The following is a 25,164-nucleotide window of genomic DNA, read 5'->3' on the forward strand; positions in this document are numbered from 1 at the left end:
AATCAAAGGACCATTAGAAAACACCATATATTGAAATACTTTTGTATAACATCAAATCATGCAATTATTTAGTAATATTGGTTACTTACCGAGGATAGAAATAATACTATCTCTAAAGATTACAAAAAAACAGATAAATAAAAATCTTTGTTCATGCCCATTGGACCCTTAGATTCCAATTTATGGATCCAATATAACTCATGCTGTTTAAGCATAATCTCTCTATTGCCTCCACGTCATGGAATCTCTATATGATCTATAATTTGAAATCTAAGTTGGGATACCTGGTGTCCAGCTTTTAAGAAATGTTCAGCAAATGGAGATTTAATACATTTAGTTCTAATATTAGATTTATGTTCATTTAATCTTTCTCTTATCTGGCGAGTTGATTCACCTATATAAATACAACCACATGGACATTTCAATAAATAATTAGCATATGATGCATTACATTTATAATAACCCTTAATATAGAATTTCTTACCAGTTTTGGGGTGTGTAAAAGTGGAACCTTTGATCATATTGTTGCAATTCAAGCAACCTAAACAGGGGAAGCAGCCTGTATTCTTTTTACCAATAAAGGATTGTCTGCTCTTTTTATCAGATCCAATACCTGCTTTTATAAGGGTATCCCTTAAGTTACATGCCCTTATGTATGCTGGCATAGGGGGCTGTTGGAATTCTAATATCTCAGGATTACAGATACCTAATATAAACCAATAATTACAAAGGATCTTATGTATTTTTTTTACTTAATATATGATAATCACTGGCAAAAATCATCCTTTTTTCTGTCGATTTTTCTTTCTTACCCTCCAATTTTTTTTTTTAAATAAATCTTTCCTAGAGATTTTCATAACATCAATAATCTCTCTACGAATAAAATTGGGATCATACCCCCTCTGAATAAATGCTTGGCCCATTTCTTGTAATCTAATCTCTGCAGTTTCATCATCTGAAACTATACGTCTTACACGCATCAATTGGCTTCTAGGTAATGATTTCTTCAAATGTGGGGGATGTGCACTACGTTCATGTAGGAGACTATTCCTATCTGTACTCTTTATGAAGAGATCAATACCTAGGTATCCCTCACGTTTAATGACTGTAGTATCAAGGAAATCAATACGTTCTTCACTGTGTATCAGATTTAAAGTGATATCTCTAGTAGCCGTATTAAGAGAGTTCATAAACCTCACCAGGGACACAATGTCGCCCAGCAACACACCAAATATATCGTCTATATAGAGCCACTAAGTGGCGCCATATAGTAAAAATAATTCATGTTGATAGAAAAAAGTCTCTTCATATACATTCATAAATATATTGGCGTATGAATGGACGACATTGGATCCCATGGCTGTACCCTGCAATTGTATATAAAATTGGTATTGAAAAAGAAAATAATTGCATCTCAAAATGATGTCTAGTAGCTGCAAAATAAAATCAATTTGTCTAATGTTGTATTTACCCGATTGTAATAATGTTAACTGTACCACTGCCATTCCGCTTGAATGTGTAATGGAAGTATATAAGCTAGAGACATCTAAGCTAAATAATACACTCTTATTAATCGGTACAGAAACGTTCTCCAATTTTCTAAGAAAATCCCCAGTATCCTGAATATATGAAGATGATTCAACAACAAATGACTTTAATATACGATCTAAATAAATAGAGATATTGGAAAGGACAGAGCCAGTACTGGCCACAATAGGCCGTCCCGGGGGGGGGTATTTAAGTTCTTATGAACCTTAGGTAAGGTATATATATATATATATATATATATATATATATATATATATATATATATATATATATATATATATATATATACACATACATAGGGAGTGCAGAATTATTAGGCAAATGAGTATTTTGACCACATCATCCTCTTTATGCATGTTGTCTTACTCCAAGCTGTATAGGCTCGAAAGCCTACTACCAATTAAGCATATTAGGTGATGTGCATCTCTGTAATGAGAAGGGGTGTGGTCTAATGACATCAACAACCTATATCAGGTGTGCATAATTATTAGACAACTTCCTTTCCTTTGGCAAAATGGGTCAAAAGAAGGACTTGACAGGCTCAGAAAAGTAAAAAATAGTGAGATATCTTGCAGAGGGATGCAGCACTCTTAAAATTGCAAAGCTTCTGAAGCGTGATCATCGAACAATCAAGCGTTTCATTCAAAATAGTCAACAGGGTCGCAAGAAGGGTGTGGAAAAACCAAGGCGCAAAATAACTGCCCATGAACTGAGAAAAGTCAAGCGTGCAGCTGCCAAGATGCCACTTGCCACCAGTTTGGCCATATTTCAGAGCTGCAACATCACTGGAGTGCCCAAAAGCACAAGGTGTGCAATACTCAGAGACATGGCCAAGGTAAGAAAGGCTGAAAGACGACCACCACTGAACAAGACACACAAGCTGAAACGTCAAGACTGGGCCAAGAAATATCTCAAGACTGATTTTTCTAAGGTTTTATGGACTGATGAAATGAGAGTGAGTCTTGATGGGCCAGATGGATGGGCCCGTGGCTGGATTGGTAAAGGGCAGAGAGCTCCAGTCCGACTCAGACGCCAGCAAGGTGGAGGTGGAGTACTGGTTTGGGCTGGTATCATCAAAGATGAGCTTGTGGGGCCTTTTCGGGTTGAGGATGGAGTCAAGCTCAACTCCCAGTCCTACTGCCAGTTTCTGGAAGACACCTTCTTCAAGCAGTGGTACAGGAAGAAGTCTGCATCCTTCAAGAAAAACATGATTTTCATGCAGGACAATGCTCCATCACACGCGTCCAAGTACTCCACAGCGTGGCTGGCAAGAAAGGGTATAAAAGAAGAAAATCTAATGACATGGCCTCCTTGTTCACCTGATCTGAACCCCATTGAGAACCTGTGGTCCATCATCAAATGTGAGATTTACAAGGAGGGAAAACAGTACACCTCTCTGAACAGTGTCTGGGAGGCTGTGGTTGCTGCTGCACGCAATGTTGATGGTGAACAGATCAAAACACTGACTGAATCCATGGATGGCAGGCTTTTGAGTGTCCTTGCAAAGAAAGGTGGCTATATTGGTCACTGATTTGTTTTTGTTTTGTTTTGGAATGTCAGAAATGTATATTTGTGAATGTTGAGATGTTATATTGGTTTCACTGGTAAAAATAAATAATTGAAATGGGTATATATTTGTTTTTTGTTAAGTTGCCTAATAATTATGCACAGTAATAGTCACCTGCACATACAGATATCCCCCTAAAATAGCTATAACTAAAAACAAACTAAAAACTACTTCCAAAACTATTCAGCTTTGATATTAATGAGTTTTTTGGGTTCATTGAGAACATGGTTGTTGTTCAATAAAAAAATTAATCCTCAAAAATACAACTTGCCTAATAATTCTGCACTCCCTGTATATATACACACATATACATACACACACACACAAAACAGGTGTCCTAGGGTCTTTACAAATCAAAAAAAATTCAGTTTTAGCATCAATCAAGCCATCCTTTACAGCCCTACAGGTGTGTAGTCCTGGATGGCGTTGTCACCAGTTTGATACACAGGTGCTGGAGAATTTACATCTCTACTTAATCCTATAAACACAAAGCTAAAGTCTTACCGAAAGAATCACAACAACTCTCCCCTGGGCTAGTCCCTGCAGCATGCTGGTGAGAAGACACATATCCTTCATGCCAATAGTCCTGTTACGTCCTGCAGCTACGATTATAAAATGTGGCTGGTAGCTGTATGCCAATGGAAGAATAAACCTCAGCAACACATAAACAAAGCTGCTACTTTCACCAGGACCCTGCAATTAAGGGGGAAAAAAAGAGCAGAAAATGAAACTGAGAAATATATAAACATTAGATTTTGCATAGCTTTTTATTTAAATGCAATTAACAACCCTCAAGAGAAGGTAAAAGCATATTGAGATAAACGGAGATATATATAACAGCGCTTAGACTTAAAATACTTTTGCCTCTCTCTGTAAACCCCCTTCCTGGTCACGAATTTGAAATAATTTGTAGTTGAGAGTGGCGCTACTAAAAGCTAAAAAGTATTAAAAACTATGAGAGGAAATATATGTGTTACCTACTGAATAGGTTTTATATGTATATACTTTACCTAAATCAAATAGAAAATTAAATATCCTTGGAAATAAGTATACCTTTATTTTTAAAATAACCGTTACTAGAATATGAATTTAGGAAGAATACATGTGTTCTATTCACATAAATTTCAAATGCATTTTAGTACAATCAAGAGTTTTTATTATATTACAATCATATGATGAGAAAAAACTAAAAAAAACATAATTTATGTAAGAACTTACCTGATAAATTCATTTCTTTCATATTAGCAAGAGTCCATGAGCTAGTGACGTATGGAATATACATTCCTACCAGGAGGGGCAAAGTTTCCCAAACCTTAAAATGCCTATAAATACACCCCTCACCACACCCACAATGCAGTTTAACGAATAGCCAAGAAGTGGGGTGATAAGAAAAAAGTGCGAAAGCATATAAAATAAGGAATTGGAATAATTGTGCTTTATACAAAAAAATCATAACCACCACAAAAAGGGCGGGCCTCATGGACTCTTGCTAATATGAAAGAAATGAATTTATCAGGTAAGTTCTTACATAAATTATGTTTTCTTTCATGTAATTAGCAAGAGTCCATGAGCTAGTGACGTATGGGATAATGACTACCCAAGATGTGGATCTTTCCACACAAGAGTCACTAGAGAGGGAGGGATAAAATAAAGACAGCCAATTCCTGCTGAAAATAATCCACACCCAAAATAAAGTTTAATGAAAAACATAAGCAGAAGATTCAAACTGAAACCGCTGCCTGAAGTACTTTTCTACCAAAAACTGCTTCAGAAGAAGAAAATACAACAAAATGGTAGAATTTGGTAAAAGTATGCAAAGAGGACCAAGTTGCCGCTTTGCAAATCTGATCAACCGAAGCTTCATTCCTAAACGCCCAGGAAGTAGAAACTGACCTAGTAGAATGAGCTGTAATCCTATGAGGCGGAGTCTTACCCGACTCAACATAGGCAAGATGAATTAAAGATTTCAACCAAGATGCCAAAGAAATGGCAGAAGTTTTCTGGCCTTTCTAAAACCGGAAAAGATAACAAATAAACTAGAAGTCTTTCGGAAAGACTTAGTAGCTTCAACATAATATTTCAAAGCTCTAATAACATCCAAAGAATGCAACGATTTCTCCTTAGAATTCTTAGGATTAGGACATAATGAAGGAACCACAATGTCTCTACTAATGTTGTTGGAATTCACAACTTAGGTAAAATTTCAAAAGAAGTTCGCAACACCGCCTTATCCTGATGAAAAATCAGAAAAGGAGACTCACAAGAAAGAGCAGATAATTCAGAAACTCTTCTGGCAGAAGAGATGGCCAAAAGGAACAAAACTTTCCAAGAAAGTAATTTAATATCCAATGAATGCATAGGTTCAAATGGAGGAGCTTGAAGAGCCCCCAGAACCAAATTCAAACTCCAAGGAGGAGAAATTGACTTAATGACAGGCTTTATACGAACCAAAGCTTATACAAAACAATGAATATCAGGAAGAATAGCAATCTTTCTGTGAAAAAGAACAGAAAGAGCAGAGATTTGACCTTTCAAGGAACTTGCGGACAAACCCTTATCTAAACCATCCTGAAGAAACTGTAATATTCTCGGTATTCTAAAAGAATGCCAAGAAAAATGATGAGAAAGACACCAAGAAATATAAGTCTTCCAGACTCTATAATATATCTCTCTGGATACAGATTTACGAGCCTGTAACATAGTATTAATCACAGAGTCAGAGAAACCTCTTTGACCAAGAATCAAGCGTTCAATCTCCATACCTTTAAATTTAAGGATTTCAGATCCTGATGGAAAAAAGGACCTTGAGACAAAAGGTCTGGTCTTAACGGAAGAGTCCACGGTTGGCAAGAAGCCATCCGGACAAGATCCGCATACCAAAACCTGTGAGGCCATGCCGGAGCTACCAGCAGAACAAACGAGCATTCCTTCAGAATCTTGGAGATTACTCTTGGAAGAAGAACTAGAGGCGGAAAGATATAGGCAGGATGATACTACCAAGGAAGTGATAATGCATCCACTGCCTCCGCCTGAGGATCCCGGGATCTGGACAAATACCTGGGAAGTTTCTTGTTTAGATGAGAAGCCATCAGATCTATTTCTGGAAGTTCCCACATTTGAACAATCTGAAGAAATACCTCTGGGTGAAGAGACCATTCGCCCGGATGCAACGTTTGGCGACTGAAATAATCCGCTTTCCAATTGTCCATACCTGGGATATGAACCGCAGAGATTAGACAGGAGCTGGATTCCGCCCAAACCAAAATTCGAGATACTTCTTTTATAGCCAGAGGACTGTGAGTCCCTCCTTGATGATTGATGTATGCCACAGTCGTGACATTGTCTATCTGAAAACAAATGAACAACTCTCTCTTCAGAAGAGGCCAAGACTGAAGAGCTCTGAAAATTGCACGGAGTTCCAAAATATTGATCGGAAATCTCACCTCCTGAGATTCCCAAACCCCTTGTGCCGTCAGATACCCCCACACAGCTCCCCAACCTGTAAGACTTGCATCTGTTGAGATTATAGTCCAGGTCGGAAGAACAAAGAAGCCCCCTGAACTAAACGATGGTGATCTGTCCACCATGTCAGAGAGTGTCGTAAAATCGGTTTAAAGATATTAATTGAGATATCTTTGAGTAATCCCTGCACCATTGGTTCAGCATACAGAGCTGAAGAGGTCGCATGTGAAAATGAGCAAAGGAGACCGCATCTGATGCGGCAGACCTAAGACCCAACATTTCCATGCATAAGGCTACCAAAGGGAATGATTGTGACTGAAGGTTTTGACAAGCTGATATCAATGTTAAACTTCTCTTGTCTGACAAGGACAGAGTCATAGACACTGAATTTATCTAGAAACCTAAAAAGGTTACCCTTGTCTGAGGAATCAATGAACTGATTGGTAAATTGATCCTCCAACCATGAACTTGAAGAAACAACACAAGTCGATTCGTATGAGATTCTTCGAAAATGAGAAGACTGAGCAAGTACCAAGATATCGTCCAAATAAGGAAATACCAAAACCCTATTCTCTGATTACAGAAAGAAGGGCACCGAGAACCTTTGAAAAAAATTCTTGGAACGGAGGCTAGGCCAAATGGTAGAGCCACAAAACTGGTAATGCTTGTCTAAAAAGAGAATCTCAGACACTAAAAGTGATCTGGATGATTCGGAATATGCAGATACACATCCTGTAAATCTATTGTAGACATATAATGCCCTTGCTAAACAAAAGGCAGGATAGTCCTACAGTAACCATCTTGAATGTTGGTATCCTAACATAACGATTCAATAATGATAGATCCGGAACTGGTCTGAAGGAATTGACCTTCTTTGGTACAATGAAGAGATAAAATAAAACCCCAGCCCCTGTTCCAGAACTGGAACTGGCATAAATACTCCAGCCAACTCTAGATCTGAAACACATTTCAGAAATGCTGAGCCTTTGCTGTGTTAACTGGGACACGGGAAAGAAAAGAATCTCTTAGCAGGAGGCCTTAACTTGAAGCCAATTCTGTACCTTTCTGAAACAATGTTTCTGAAACCAGAGATTAAGAACGGAATTGATCCAAATTTCTTTGAAGAAAACGTAATCTGCCCCATACCAGCTGAGCTGGAATAAGGGCCGCACCTTCATAGGTACTTAGGAACTGGCTATAGGTTTCTATAAGGCTTGGATATATTCCAAACTGGAAATAGTTTCCAAACTGATACCGCTCCTGAGGATGAAGGATCAGGCTTTTGTTCCTTGTTGTGAGGAAAGGAACGAAAATGATTATTTACCCTGGAAAGAAAGGGAAAGCAAAGTTGACTTAGAAGACATGTCAGCATTCCAAGTTTAATCCATAAAGCTTTTCTAGCTAAAATAGCTAGAGACATATACCTGACATCAACTCTAATGATATCAAAAGATGGTATCACCAATAAAATTATTAGCATGTTATAGAATAATAATAATGCTATAAAATTATGATCTGTTACTTGAAGACAGAATTCAAATGTAAAAGTGAGGGACAGTATTAGAATAGAAACGGGAAATATATGTGAGGATGAGAAAAATTAATATATCCCGTATATAACACCATTACCGTGTTGTAGAATAAAGATACATTTTTTCCGATTTTCCTTTATTTTATTTTCATTTTTGTTATTTGAGATTGAGTTAGAAAAGCATTACTTTAGGGGAATGTTTCTAGCAGAGAATGTTTTAAAAAATGAGAGAGCCTATATTTTCAGTAAAAGAAAAACTCGAAGAGGTTATCCTAAGAGAGCCCAGTGACGTTACTAAAGCAGGACCAATCAGATAGAAGGCGGCATTATTTGAATTGGAAAGCCGAGTAATCACAGTATCTTGAAAAAGCCCGGAACGCGGGTGAAACGCGTAGAAAACTGTGATAAAAAGTTGTATTGCAAGGAATCCCTTTGCCAACCCAGACTGTGGAACCCATTCCAAAAGGTACACTATCATACTGGTCGGAGCTAAAGAAACCAGTCACCTGTCTGTAACCTGCGTACAAGGAGTACTAAGTGCAGGAAGCCTAACGGACCTCACACAGATCTACACCTGCGTACACCTGAGTACTAAGAGCAGGTAAAGAAGCCATCGGTTTATAGGAGAGCTTGCGCAAGTTGAAGAAAACCGAATCGCTGCACCGCTACGTTTACCCAAACTTAAAAGACCCGTAAGCCTAGAGACTTCAACCATATTCAAAAAGAGGTAAGACCACCTATGAAGCGGGGTTAACACATGATGGAGGAGGTAAGACCACTCATATAGCGGGTCAGATATACCTCATAAAGTGATATACCTCATAAAGTGCCATTTAAATTTACTGCAAATAACACACAAGCAAGATTGTCGCCCTGCTAAACATACTGGATTTTTTACATCTATTTGGGAACTTTGCCACTCTATTCATTTGAGCTTTGGTATTTTATCAATTGAACTTGGATACTATATGAACTGTTTGAAACAATTGTGTTACTAAGAGAATCTCTCCAACAATTTAACAAATCTTTTTGTTTCAATATACAGACCACACTTCTAAGTAATATTTGTGGACATCGTTACTTTACTAGGAAAGACTCAAAATTATCTGGGCTCTCTCATTTATATTTTATTATATTAATATCTGTTTTTACTTTGTGAGTCATTAGTGAAATATTTTATTTATATAGATATACAGCTGTGTATTTTATATTTTTTAGTTTTTTCTCATCATATGATTGTAATATAATAAAAACTCTTGATTGTACTAAAATGCATTTGAAATTTATGTGAATAGAACACATGTATTCTTCCTAAATTCATATTCTAGTAACGGTTATTTTAAAAATAAAGGTATACTTATTTCCAAGGATATTTAATTTTCTATTTGATTTAGGTAAAGTATATACATATAAAACCTATTCAGTAGGTAACACATATATTTCCTCTCATAGTTTTTAATACTTTTTAGCTTTTAGTAGCGCCACTCTCAACTACAAATTAAAAGCATATTGAGACATTCCAGCAGGAACATGCAAAACTCAGCACCTTGCATTTTATTTTAGTTTGCTGCTTACACAACTCAACCGAGATAAAAAAATTACATATAATTAGCAATATTTAACAATACAGAACTACGTGGCTTTAGTGTGAAACTAACATGATCTAGAACTATCTTCATTTCAATCCTGAATGGAGCTCATGCTAAGACACAATACTCAAGAAATACCCCCACTACAAATTAAAAAGGACCTTAAACAAATACATTTTATAAGCACAGTATTGAGGTTATTCCCGGCCTCTCTTTTCAAGATGGTGGCACCCATGACTAATCTATCTTTCACTACATTTCAGTGCTAACAGTGCAATCTGAAGGAGAGTTACTGCACATGCAGTTTAACCTGAGTTCCACAGCTCCAATGCTTAGAGGACAGTGCATGAAATATATTTAGTTTGCCTTTAAGGACAATCTAATTTCAAGGCAATTCAGTTCATTTTCACACTTTCTAGGTCTTTAAAATTAGGTAAATTAGTTTTGGAGTGTAATATGATGATTGGACAAACCAAAGATTATTATAATGTTCTATTTTTTAATGAATTAATTAATAAATACATAAACATTTATTCTTACCTGAAATTTTCCTTTTTGTTGTTGGTAAGAGTCCATGATTCCTTACTGTTGGAAATTCATCACCTGGCCACCAGGAGGCAACAAAAACACCCTACACCAGAACTTTAATATCCCTCCCCCTTCCCTAGCCCTTCCAGTATTTCATATAGCCAAAAAAAGGAGGGAGAAGTGAGAAAGAGAGTAGGGTAAAGAGGTGCAAACCAGAACTGCCACCACTTTGTTTACTCTCACCAACAAGAAAGAAAGGAATTTATCAGGTAAGAATGAAGTATGGTTTTCTTTCTAAGTTTGTGAGAGTCCACGATTCCTGTTTGGAATACCCAAGCTGTTTCGTTCATAAGGAAAATGGGTGGAAAAAACACAGAAAAACAGGAACATATTTACCAATAACCTGAAGGACCTTCACCGTCCTGCCAAAATCTGCTAAAGCCGCAGCAAGCACATTAAACTGGTAAAAAGTTAACGAAAAGTATGCAAAGATGACTAAGCTGTGGTCTTGCAAACGTATTCTACCAAAGCCTCAATCCTGAAAAACCTAGAAAGAGACAAAAAGTGCAGAATGTGCTGCAATTCGATAATGCAGAGCCCAACGTGCCTCCAAATAAGCCCTATGAATCAAGCTCTTTAACCATGAGGCCAAAAGACCCTTAGGCTTACCTGAAAATAGTATAAACATGCCAGAAAACAGACAATAATCTCTAGTGGCCTGAAAATACAATTTTAGAGCCCTAACCACATCCAGATTATGCAGGAATATTCCTTAGATGACTAGGATTGGTACATAAAGAAGGAACCACAATCTCTGAATAATCTTCACAGATTAAATTGCCTTTGATAGAAAACCAGACAAAGTTTGTAAAACAGCTTTGTCCTGGAGAGATACCAAATATGGCAGACCCCCCCCCACCCCCTCAAAAAAAAAATTCTGACAAATCCAATCCTCTCCTAGCAGAGGAGATAGCTGTAAAAATGAAACCAAGATAACAACTGAATATTTAGACTATAGATTGGTTCAAAGGGAAAAAAATAAAAAAATCTGAGAACCAAATTTTAAACTCCATGGAGGAGAAATAAGGTTGAGTAATGGTAGATTCTGATCAAAGCCTGAATAAACGTCTAAATATCAGAAAGGATTGAAGTTAAGCAAATACCACTACGATCTAGTTCTTTCAGCTAAATTACCGAAGGAATGCCTCTGTGGAATAACACTGAAAGAGCTGAGATGTGACCCTTTATGCTGGATGATAATCGCTTATTTTAGTCGCCCTGAAAAATAGAAAGATTTAATGTATTCGAACAAAATTCTACGAATATCCCGTCATACATCACAAAAACACCTTCCACACTTTGTGATATAAAATTTCCTAGTGACAGGCTTACAGACCTGAATCAAATTCTCTTTAACAGTCATAAAATTCTACTTAGAACAGAACTAAGCATGTAAATTACAAGCAGTCAACCTAGATGATTGTTGATTTGATAAAATAAAGGACCCATAAAGAGTAGGTCTGGCAAATGAGGAAGACGCCACTGAGGAAGACGCCACTGAGGAACAATGGATTTAGACTAGATCTGCATGCCATGTCCTCCGAGGTCAAGCAGGAGCTATCAGTAGCGCTGATATTTGCTCCAGCTTGATCCGGCTGATTACCCTCAGAAAGAGAACAATTGGCAAAAACAGAAAAGCTGATAAGACCAAGGTATTGCTAAAACATATCTGCTCTGCCTTTAGATCCTTCAACCTAAATCCATATCTAAAAGTTTGTGGTTTAGGCGAGAAACCATTAAGTCTATCTCTGTAAGACCCCAATGAACCACCAGCTGGATGAAGATCATTTGAATGAGGTACCAAGCCCCCAAATGTAAAGAATGAGGCCTCAGATAGTCCACCTCCAGTTATTGGCTCCAGAAATGTGAATTTATGAGATAAAGTAATGAAGAGCCTCTGTCCAACTCAAAAACAAAAGATACCTCTTCCATGATGTAGGCTACTGTCAAGACATTGATCAATTGAGAACAGATGAAAAGAACTGGAGAGAGACTGAAAGGCTCTGAAGTTCACCCGGAGTTCCAATACATTTATTGATAGTCTCGCCTTTGAGGAGACCAAACTCCTTGGGATTTCCGAGAAGTCCAGACCATCCCCAGCCTGACAAACTGGCATCCGTGATAATTCTGTCCCAAGACAGACAAGAAAAAAGAAAACCAATCACAAGGAAATAGGGATGATGGATCTCACAGTGCCGCCTTCTACAGAAGCCATGAGATCTGCAGCCATTGTATGTTCAACTGATCGAGTAAGACCCCTATATAATCGGAGCAGAGGAGGACATCTTCGTATAGGATTACAGTATAAAACTGTTTTCTATAATTTGTGTGCAATTTTATATAAAATAAGCTATGTAATTACACACTTTTCTTAATTCTTGGGAGTGCTGGTTAAAGGCTCATTATACATATAATTGCATCTTAAGGGGTAAAAGGTGTTTGTCCCTTTACTGCCAGGAATTTCAGAGAAGCAACTTGGCCAAAATACTTGAGATTTTTTAGCATTTTTTAAAACAGAAATGGAGCCTTTTTTTTATATTTATTTACCGGTCAAAACTATACATAAACTTTGGGTTTCTCACTGAAGTTATTTACATACTGCATGTGCAATCATGACACTATTGATTCTAAAAGCTTCTCTGGGTTCCCCTTTGCTCAGAAATAGCAGACATACATGGCTTTGCCATTAGTTTTTGGTAATTAGAATGTCGCTACTTGCAGCTGTGCACCACACTTCTATTATTCCTGGCAGTGAAGGTGTTTATTTAGGTAGCTCGTAAGGTTAATTTAAATTTTATATATAACATTTTTCGTTTTATATTTTTCTCCAGTATAGTGATCCTCCTCAATCCTCCAACCACCTTGATCCCCCCAAATAGCAATCTAACCCTCCCCTCCCACTTACGGCTGCCATCTTTAGTACAAGCAGCTCTCTTCCAGTACCTAATACTTACATATATTTTATTTATTTTTAATTTTCTGTATTTTTAATTTTCTGTAGTGTAGCTCCCCATCCCATCCTCTCCCTTTATTTTTTATTTTTTTTCTGCAGTGTAGGGCACATCCTACTCCACCTGCCCCCTCTGCCTCTGGGCAATCCACCCACCTCCCGCTTCTCCCCCGCTGGCACCAGCAGATGATCGTTACATCTGTAATGATCTGGTAACTGCCTTCATATTGAACTGGAGCACCGATCGTGATCCAGGTCCATATGCCGACAGATGTGTGTGTGTGAGATGAGGTACGATGAGCTTCGTACCACATGATGTATATAACAATTTATGTAAGAACTTACCTGATAAATTAATTTCTTTTAAGGTGGCGAGAGTCCATGAGCTAGTTACTGATGGGATATAAATTCCTACCAGGAAAGGGCAGTTTCCCAAACCTCAAATGCCTATAAATACCAAATGCCTTTAAATACACCTCCCAGCTCAATCATACCTCAGTTTAACGTATAGCCAAGTTAGTGAGGTGTATAAGGAGTAAAAGCATAAAAAAGAGGAACAGGATAAATAATGTGCTTTAAACAAAAAAAACTGCCCCGTCTCCAAATAAGCTTTGTGAATCAGAAGTTTCAACTAAGATGCCAAAGAAAACATAATTTATGTAAGAACTTACCTGATAAATTCATTTCTTTCATATTAGCAAGAGTCCATGAGCTAGTGATGTATGGGATATACATTCCTACCAGGAGGGGCAAAGTTTCCCAATCCTCAAAATGCCTATAAATACACCCCTCACCACACCCACAAATCAGTTTAACGAATAGCCAAGAAGTGGGGTGATAAGAAAAAAGTGCGAAAGCATAAAAAATAAGGAATTGGAATAATTGTGCTTTATACAAAAAAATCATAACCACCTCAAAAAGGGTGGGCCTCATGGACTCTTGCTAATATGAAAGAAATGAATTTATCAGGTAAGTTCTTACATAAATTATGTTTTCTTTCATGTAATTAGCAAGAGTCCATGAGCTAGTGACGTATGGGATAATGAATACCCAAGATGTGGATCTTCCACGCAAGAGTCATTAGAGAGGGAGGGATAAAATAAAGACAGCCAATTCCGCTGAAAAATAATCCACACCCCAAAACAAAGTTTAAATCATATAATGAAAAAAACTGAAATTATAAGCAGAAGAATCAAACTGAAACAGCTGCCTGAAGTACTTTTCTACCAAAGACTGCTTCAGAAGAAGAAAACACATCAAAATGATAGAATTTAGTAAAAGTATGCAAAGAAGACCAAGTTGCTGCTTTGCAAATCTGATCAACCGAAGCTTCATTCCTAAATGCCCAGGAAGTAGAGACTGACCTAGTCGAATGAGCTGTAATCCTTTGAGGCGGAGTTCTACCCGACTCAACATAAGCATGATGAATCAAAGACTTTAACCAAGATGCCAAAGAAATGGCAGAAGCCTTCTGACCTTTCCTAGAACCAGAAAAGATAACAAATAGACTAGAAGTCTTCCTGAAATCTTTAGTAGCTTCAACATAATATTTCAAAGCTCTAACTACATCCAAAGAATGCAATGATCTTTCCTTAGAGTTCTTAGGATTAGGACACAATGAAGGAACCACAATTTCTCTACTAATGTTGTTAGAATTCACAACCTTAGGTAAAAATTTAAATGAAGTTCGCAACACCGCCTTATCCTGATGAAAAATCAGAAAAGGAGACTCACAAGAAAGAGCAGATAATTCAGAAACTCTTCTAGCAGAAGAGATGGCCAAAAGAAACAAAACTTTCCAAGAAAGTAATTTAATATCCAGCGAATGCATAGGTTCAAACGGAGGAGCTTGAAGAGCCCCCAGAACCAAATTCAAACTCCAAGGAGGAGAAATTGACTTAATGACAGGTTTTATACGAACCAGAGCCTGAACAAAACAATGAATATCAGGAAGATTAGCAATCTTTCTGGGAAAAAGAACAGAAAGAGCAGACATTTGTCCTTTCAAGGAACTTGCAGACAAACCTTTATCCAAACCATCCTGAAGAAACTGTAAAATTCTAGGAATTCTCAAAGAATGCCAAGAAAAATGATGAGAAGAACACCAAGAAATGTAAGCCTTCCAGACTCGATAATATATCTTCCTAGATACAGATTTACGAGCCTGCAAAAAATAGTATTAATTACGGAGTCAGAGAAACCTCTATGACTGAGAATCAAGCGTTCAATCTCCATACCTTCAAATTTAAGGATTTGAGATCCTGATGGAAAAAAGGACCTTGCGATAGAAGGTCTGGTCTTAACGGAAGAGTTCACGGTTGGCAAGTAGCCATCCGGACAAGATCCGCATACCAAAACCTGTGAGGCCATGCTGGAGCCACCAGCAGAACAAACGAATGCTCCTTTAGAATCTTGGAAATCACTCTTGGAAGAAGAACTAGAGGCGGAAAGATATAGGCAGGATGATACTTCCAAGGAAGTGATAATGCATCCACTGCTTCCGCCTGAGGATCCCTGGATCTGGACAGATACCTGGGAAGCTTCTTGTTTAGATGAGAAGCCATCAGATCTATTTCTGGAAGTCCCCACATTTGGACAATCTGACGAAATACCTCTGGGTGAAGAGACCATTCGCCCGGATGTAATGTTTGGCGACTGAAATAATCCGCTTCCCAATTGTCTATACCTGGGATATGAACCGCAGAAATTAGACAGGAGCTGGATTCCGCCCATACAAGTATTCGAGATACTTCTTTCATAGCCAGAGGACTGTGAGTCCCTCCTTGATGATTGACATATGCCACGGTTGTGACATTGTCCGTCTGAAAACAAATGAACGACTCTCTCTTTAGAAGAGGCCACGACTGAAGAGCTCTGAAAATCACACGGAGTTCCAAAATGTTGATTGGTAATCTCGCCTCCTGAGATTCCCAAAACCCTTGTGCTGTCAGAGACCCCCATACAGCTCCCCAACCTGTCAGACTTGCATCTGTTGAGATCACAGTCCAGGTCGGAAGAACAAAAGAAGCCCCCTGAACTAAACGATGGTGGTCTGTCCACCACGTCAGAGAGTGTCGTACAATCGGTTTTAAAGATATTAATTGTGATATCTTTGCATAATCCCTGCACCACTGGTTCAGCATACAGAGCTGAAGAGGTCGCATGTGAAAACGAGCAAAGGGGATCGCGTCCGATGCAGCAGTCATAAGACCTAGAATTTCCATGCATAAGGCTACCGAAGGGAATGATTAAGACTGAAGGTTTCGACAAGCTGAAACCAATTTCAGACGTCTCTTGTCCGTCAGCGACAGAGTCATGGTCACTGAATCTATCTGGAAACCTAAAAAGGTTACCCTCGTCTGAGGAATCAACAAACTCTTTGGTAAATTGATCCTCCAACCATGTTCTCGAAGAAACGATACAAGTCGATTCGTATGAGATTCTGCTAAATGTGAAGACTGAGCAAGTACCAAGATATCGTCCAAATAAGGAAATACCACAATACCCTGTTCTCTGATTACAGATAGAAGGGCACTGAGAACCTTTGTAAAAATCCTTGGAGCTGTTGCTAGGCCAAACGGCAGAGCCACAAACTGGTAATGCTTGTCTAGAAAAGAGAATCTCAGAAACTGATAGTGAGCTGGATGAATCGGAATATGCAGATATGCATCTTGTAAATCTATTGTGGACATATAATGCCCTTGCTGAACAAAAGGCAGAATAGTCCTTCTAGTTACCATTTTGAATGTTGGTATCCTTACATAACAATTCAATATTTTTACAACCAGAGCTGGTCTGAAGGAATTCTCCTTCTTTGGTACAATGAAGAGATTTGAGTAAAACCCCAGTCCCTGTTCCAAAACTGGAACTGGCACAATTACTCCAGCCAACTCTAGATCTGAAACACATTTCAGAAATGCTTGAGCCTTCACTGGATTTATTGGGATACGGGAAAGAAAAAATCTTCTTGCAGGAGGCCTTATCTTGAAGCCTATTCTGTACCCTTGTGAAACAATATTCTGAATCCAAAGATTGTGAATTGAATTGATCCAAATTTCTTTGAAAAATTGTAATCTGCCCCCTACCAGCTGGGCTGGAATGAGGGCCGCACCTTCATGTGGACTTGGGAGCTGACTTTGGCTTTCTAAAAGGCTTGGATTTATTCCAGACTGGAGATGGTTTCCAAACTGATACTGCTCCTGTAGGGGAAGGATCAGGTTTTTGTTCCTTATTGTGACGAAAGGAACGAAAACGATTAGCAGACCTAAATTTACCTTTAGATTTTTTATCCTGTGGTAAAAAAGTTCCTTTCCCCCCAGTAACAGCTGAAATAATAGAATCCAACTGTGAACCAAACAATTTATTACCCTGGAAAGAAAGGGAAAGCAAAGTTGACTTAGAAGACATATCAGCATTCCAAGTTTTAAGCCATAAAGCTCTTCTAGCTAAAATAGCTAAAGACATATACCTGACATCAACCCTAATGATATCAAAGATGGCATCACAAATAAAGTTATTAGCATGTTGAAGAAGATTAACAATGCTATGAGTATTATGATCTGTTACTTGTTGTGCTAAAGCTTCCAACCAGAAAGTTGAGGCTGCAGCAACATCCGCCAAAGATATAGCAGGTCTAAGAAGATTACTTGAACATAAGTAAGCTTTTCTTAGAAAGGATTCAATTTTCCTATCTAAAGGATCCTTAAAGGAAGTACTATCTGCCGTAGGAATAGTAGTACGTTTAGCAAGAGTAGAGATAGCCCCATCAACCTTAGGGATTTTGTCCCAAAACTCTAATCTGTCAAATGGCACAGGATATAATTGCTTAAACCGACTTAGAAGGAGTAAATGAATTACCCAAATTATTCCATTCCCTGGAAATTACTTCAGAAATAGCATCAGGAATGGGAAAAACCTCCGGAATAACTACAGGAGGTTTAAAAACCGTATTCAAACGTTTAGATTTAGTATCAAGAGGACCAGATTCCTCTATTTCTAATGCAATTAAAACTTCTTTAAGTAAAGAACGAATAAATTCCATTTTGAATAAATATGAAGATTTATCAGTATCAACCTCTGAAACAGAATCCTCTGAACCAGAAAAATCATTATTAGAAACAGAATCAGAATGATGGTGTTCATTTAAAAACTCATCTGAAAAATTAGAAGTTTTAAAAGACCTTTTACGTTTACTGGAAGGAGGAATAACAGACATAGCCTTCTTAATAGATTTAGAAACAAAATCTCTTATGTTAACAGGAACACCCTGAATATTAGATGTTGATGGAACAGCAACAGGTAATGGAACATTACTAAAGGAAATATTATCTGCATTAACAAGTTTGTCATGACATTCATTACAAACAACAGCCAGAGGAACAGTTACCACAAGTTTACAACAAATAAACTTAACTTTGGTAGATCCAGCATCAGGCAGCAATTTTCCAGAAGTATCTTCTGATTCAGGGTCAATCTGAGACATCTTGCAATATGTAATAGAAAAAACAACATATAAAGCAAAATTGATCAAATTCCTTAAATGACAGTTTCAGGAATGGGAAAAAATGCCAATGAACAAGCTTCTAGCAACCAGAAGCAAATAAGCAATGAGACTTAAATAATGTGGAGACAATAATGACGCCCATATTTTTTGGCGCCAAAAAAGACGCCCACATTATTTGGCGCCTAAATGCTTTAAGCGCCAAAAATGACGCCACATCCGGTGATGCCGACATTTTTGGCGCAAAAAACGTCAAAAAATGACGCAACTTCCGGCGACAAGTATGACGCTGGAAATGACAAAGAAAATTTTTGCGCCAAAAAACTCAGCGCCAAAAATGACGCAATAAAAAGAAGCATTTTCAGCCCCCGTGAGCCTAACAGCCCACAGGAAAAAAGTCAAATTTTAAGGTAAGAAAAATTGATTATTCATATGCATGATCCTAAATAATGAAACTGTCTGAAATAAGGAATGTTGAACATCCTGAGTCAAGGCAAATAAATGTTTGAACACATATATTTAGAACTTTATATAAAAGTGCCCAACCATAGCTTAGAGTGTCACAGAAAATAAGACTTACTTACCCCAGGACACTCATCTACATGTAGTAGAAAGCCAAACCAGTACTGAAACGAGAATCAGTAGAGGTAATGGTATATATAAGAGTATATCGTCGATCTGAAAAGGGAGGTAAGAGATGAATCTCTACGACCGATAACAGAGAACCTATGAAATAGACCCCGTACAAGGAGATCATTGAATTCAAATAGGCAATACTCTCTTCCATCCCTCTGACATTCACTGCACACAGAGGAAAACCGAGCTCCAGCCTGCTGCGAAGCGCATATCAACGAAGAATCTAGCACAAACTTACTTCACCACCTCCATGGGAGGCAAAGTTTGTAAAACTGATTTGTGGGTGTGGTGAGGGGTGTATTTATAGGCATTTTGAGGTTTGGGAAACTTTGCCCCTCCTGGTAGGAATGTATATCCCATACGTCACTAGCTCATGGACTCTTGCTAATTACATGAAAGAAATTGCAGAGGCTTTCTGACATTTTCTGGAACCAGAAAAAAATAACAAATAGACTAGAAGTCTTTCTGAAATCTTCAGTAGCCTCAACATAATATTTCAAAGCTCTTACCACAACCAAAGAATGTAAAGACCTTTCAAGCGTATACTTAGGATTAGGACACAAGGAAGGAACAATACCGTAATTTCTCTATTGATGTTTTTTAGAATTCACAACTTTAGGCAAAAATTTAAACGAAGTCCGCAAAACAGCTTTATCTTGATGGAAAATCAGATAAAAAGACTCACAAGAGAGAGCAGACAATTCAGAAACTCTTCTAGCAGAAGAGATAGCCAAGAGAAAACACTTTCCAAGAAAGTAGCTTAATGTCCAAAAATGCATAGGCTCAAAAGGAGGAATCTGCAAAGTCTTTAATACCAAATTTAGACTCCAAGGAGGAGAGAGAGATTTAATAACAGGTTTGATACGAGTCAAAGCCTGTACAAAACAGTGAACATCAGGAAGATTATCATCTTTCTGTGAAATAAAACAAAAAGAGCAGATATTTGTCCTTTCAAATTATTGGCAGACAAACCTTTATCCAAACTATTCTGAAGAAACTGTAGAATCCTAGGAATTCTAAAAGAATGCCAAGAATAATCATGCGTGGAACACCATGAATTATAGGTTTTCCAAACCATGTGAAATATATTCCTTGGAATAGGCTTACGAGCCTTTATCATAGTGTTAATCACAGAGTCAGAGAAAACTCTATGACTAAGGACTAAGCGTTCAATTTCCATGCCTTCAAATTTAGAGATTTGAGATCCGGATGGAAAAACGGGCCTTGAGACAGGTTCTTAGAGGAAGTGACCAAGGTTGGCAACTTTACATTCGGACAAGGTCCGCATACCAGAACCTGTGAGGCCATACTGGTGATATCAGAAACACATAAGATTGTTCCATTATGATCTTTCAGATCATTCTTGGAAGAAGAACCAGAGGTGGAAAAATGTAAGCAGGTTGGTAAAACCATGAAACTGTTAGAGCATCAATCAATTCCGTCTGAGGGTCCCCGGACCTGGAGACGAGAGGCCATCAGATCTATGTCTGAAAGACCCCACATCTGCACAATCTGATAGAACACATCTGGATGGAGAGACCACTCCCCCGGATGTATGTAGAATCTGACGGCTGAGATAATCCGCTTCCCAATTGTCTACACCTGGTAAATAAATCACAGTGATTAGACAAGAGTTGGATTCCACCCAAGAAAGTATTAGAGACACTTCTTTCATTGCTAGGGGACTGCGATTCCCCCCTTAATGATTTACATATGCCACTGTTGTGACATTGTCTGTTTGAAACCAAATATACGGTTCTCTCTTTAATAGAGGCCAAGCCTGAAGAGCTATGAAAATAGCACAGAGTTCTAATATTGATTGGTAACCTCGCTTCTCGAGGATTCCAAACTCCTTGTGCTGTCAGAGACCCCCAGACAGCTCCCCAACCTGTGAGACTTGCAGCTTGTGATCACAGTCCAGGTAGGACGCACAAAGGAGGCCCCTTGAACAATAAGGTGATTGTTGGGATTTAAATATATCAGTTGTGATATCTGAGTAAAATCCCTGCACCATTGGTGCAACATGCAAAGCTGTAGAGGTCTCGTAAGAAAACAAGCACAAGGGATTGCCTTCAGATGCTGCAACACGAGACCTAAAACTTCCATGCACATAGCCATTGAAGGAAATGATAAGTGACTGAAGGTTTAGACAAGCTGAAACCAATCACAAACGTCTCTATTCTGTTAGGGATAGAGTCATGGACACTGAATCTATCTGGAAACCTAAAAAGGTGACGTTTGTCTGAGGAATCAAGAAATTATTTGGCAAATTGATCCTCCAAACATGTATTTGAAGAAACAACAGAAATTATCGTGTGAGATTCTGCTAAATGAAAAGCTTGAGCTAGTACCAAGATATCATCCCAATAAGGAAACACTGCAATACCCTGCTCTCTGATTACAGATAGAAGGGCACCTAGAACTATTGAGAATATCCTTGGTGCTGTTGCAAGGCCAAACAGAAGAGAGACAAATTGATAATGCTTGTTTAGAAGAGAGAATCTCAGAGAGCGATAGTGATCTCAATGAATCGGATTGTGAAGGTAAGCGTCCTGTAAGTCTATTGTGGACATGAAACGGCCTTGCTGAACAAAAGGCAGAATAGTCCTTATAGTCACCATCTTGAAAGTTGGGACCCTTACAAAACAATTTAAAGTTTTCAGATCCAAAATTGGTCTGAAATTATTTTCCTTCTTTGATACAATGAACAGATTTGAATAAACCCCCAAATCCTTGTTCCTGCTGTGGAACTGGGATAATTACCCCTAAAGGTTGTAGATCTGAAACACATTTCAGAACGGCTTGAGCTTTTGCTGGGTTTTTTGATACATGGCTAAGAAAGAATCTTCCCAAAGGAGGTCTTATTCTGAATCCTATTTGATACCCCTGAGAAATTATATCATGAATCCACTGATTTTGGACAGAGTCTGTCCAAACTCTTTGAAATAGCTTTAGTCTGTCCCCTACTAGAAGAACTGGCTTGAGGGCCGCACCTTTATGTAGGTTTAGGGGCAGGATTTGGTTTCTGATAAGGCTTGGATTTATTCCAATTAGGAGACGATTTATTCTCCAATTAGAGTCAGACGCCTTAGGGGAAGGAGTAGTTTTCTGTTCTCTATTCTGATGAAAGGAACTAAAATGATTGGGAGCTTTAAATTTACGCTTAGATTTCTTGTCTTGGGGCAGAAAAACTCCTACCCCCAGTAACAGTGGAGATAATAGAATTCAATTGTGAACCAAAAATATTTTTACCTTGAAAAGAGAGAGATAATAATCTAGTTTTAGACACCATGTCAGCATTCCAGGATGCTCTTCTTCTATTTAGAATGGCTAAAGACATGGATTTGACATTGATCTTCATAACATCATTTGTATGCTGAAGAAAAACAATAATGTTAGATAATTCAGAATCTGAAGACAACTGCTGTGCTAAACTGCCCAACAAAAAAGTAGAAGCAGCAGCAACATCAGCCATACATATAACAGGTCTATGAATATAGCCAGTATGTAAATATGACCTTCTTAGATACGTTTCAAGCTTTCTATCTAAAGAATCCTTAACCCCTCAGTGTCCAGACAATTTTTCAAATTTCTTACAGTTAGGGAACAGGGCTATTTTTATATTTCTGCGGTGTTTGTGTTTAGCTATCATTTTCCTCTTACTTATTTACCCACACATATATATCGTATATCTCGCCATTAAATGGACTTTCTAAAGATACAATTTTTTCATAATATCATAATTTACTATAATTTTTTTTGTAAAATATGATGAAAAAATGGGAAAAAACCAAACACTTTTTCTAACTTTTACCCCCAAAATCTCTTACGCATCTACAACTACCAAAAAACTCCCATGCTTAAGAGTTTCTAAATTTTGTCCTGAGTTTAGAAATACCCAATGTTTACTTGTTCATTGGCTTTTTTTGCAAGTTATATGGCAATAAGTACAAGTACCACTTTGCTATTGCCAAACCATTTTTTTTCTTCAAATTAGCGATAGTTACATTGTAACACTGATATCTGTCTGGAATCCCTGAATAACTCTATATATTTTTTTTTAGTAGACAATCCAAAGTATTGATCTAGGCCCATTTTGGTATAATTCAATCCACCATTTCACCGCCAAATGCGATCAAATAAAAAATGGTTTTAATTTTTTCACAAACTTTAGGTTTCTCACCGAAATAATATACAAACCGCTTGTGCAATTATGATACAAATGGTTGTAAATGCATCACTGGGATCCCCTTTGTTCATAAATAGCAGACATATATGGCTTTGGTGTTGCTTTTTGGTAATTAGAAGGCCGCTAAATGCGCTGCACACCACACTTGTTTAATGCCCAGCAGTGAAGGGGGTAATTAGGTAGCCTGTAGGGTTAATTTTAGCTTTAGTGTAGAGATCAGCCTCCCACCTGACACATCCCACCTCCTGATCCCTCCCTGACTCCTCTCAAACAGCTCTCTTCCCTCCCCCACCTCACAATTGTAACGCCATCTTAAGTACTGGCAGAAAATCTGCCAGTACTAAAATATAAGGCATTTTGTTCTTTTTTATGCATATTCATATATGTATATTTTTTATACATATATTTATACATATTTTTTTTTTAATACATATATTTTTTATACATATTCAGTGTATGATGCCCCCATTAGCCCCCAACCTCCCTGATCCCCCCAAACAGAACTCTAACCCTCCCCCCCTCTACCTATATGCCGCCATCTTGGGTACTGGCAGCTGTCTGCCAGTACTAAGTTTGCTGAAAAAAATGTATTTTTCATTATTTTTTTTTAATCTAAAAAATAATAATTTTTCTGTAGCGTAGCTGCCCCCGCTCAATTCCCTGCCCCTCCTCCCAGATCCCTTTTAACATTTATTACCCCCTCCCTCCTTCCCATACATTTCAATATAAATGTAGCGTACGTAAGCGCATTCACGCCCCCTTGCACGCTTCCGCGGAATTGCGTGCACTTGAGGGACACAGGAACCGACCAGCAATGGGCCGCCCACCCGCCTCCCTGCTATGGCTCCCACCCAACAACGATCGGCACCATCGATGGCCGATGCAGAGGGTAAAAAAGGGTATTACAGTGATACCTTGTTAGGCACGTCCTTGGTCCTTAACTGACACTTTAGTAGTACGTTTGGCAAGATTGAAAATTGCCCCATCAACTTTAGGAACTGTTTCCCAAAGTTCTAAATTGGCTACAGGTAAAGGATACAATTTCTTAAACCTAGAAGAAGGGTTAAAAGAGGTACCAGGCTTAGACCATTATTTAGCAATCACATTAGAGATCGCGTCAGGAATAGCAAATACTTCAGGAGCAATAACAGTAGTCTTAAATACAGAATTTAGATGATTACTAGCTTAACATCAGGAGGTTTAGACTCCTCAATACCCAAAGTAAACAAAAACTTCCTTTAAGAGAGAACAAATATATTCTATCTTAAATAAAAAAGATTTGTTTATATTTGTCTCTGACGTGGCATCCTAAGTATGCTGAAGGTCAGAACTTAACCCCTTAGTGACCAGACCACTTATCAATTTTCTGACCGTTTGTGACCAGGGCTATTTTTACATTTCTGCTGTGTTTGTGTTTAGCTGTAATTTTCCTCTTACTCATTTACTGTACCCACACATATTATATACCGTTTTTCTCGCCATTAAATGGACTTTCTAAAGATACCATTATTTTCATCATATCTTAGAATTTACTATAAAAAAATATATAAAATATGATGAAAAAATAAAAAAACCACACTTTTCTAACTTTGACCCCCAAAATC

At 38.0% G+C, this 25,164-nt stretch overlaps 1 protein-coding gene across 5 annotated transcripts in view; it reads right to left on the reverse strand.

The window, feature by feature from the left end:
- The window catches only part of HDAC10 (histone deacetylase 10), a 236,388-nt gene that overhangs the window by 80,231 nt on the left and 130,993 nt on the right, over window positions 1–25,164 (reverse strand). For all 5 annotated transcript variants that reach the window (XR_008402807.1, XM_053716638.1, XM_053716639.1 and 2 more), the window contains exon 19: window positions 3,620–3,808. Coding sequence is in view for 4 of the 5 variants with exons in the window: in XM_053716638.1 (XP_053572613.1) it covers window positions 3,620–3,808 (189 nt within the window). In the remaining variant the exon portion in view is untranslated. The remainder of the gene's footprint in view (window positions 1–3,619; window positions 3,809–25,164) is intronic.

Source organism: Bombina bombina, chromosome 6, assembly GCF_027579735.1.
Source record: "Bombina bombina isolate aBomBom1 chromosome 6, aBomBom1.pri, whole genome shotgun sequence".
NCBI classification, from domain to species: Eukaryota; Metazoa; Chordata; class Amphibia; order Anura; family Bombinatoridae; genus Bombina; species Bombina bombina.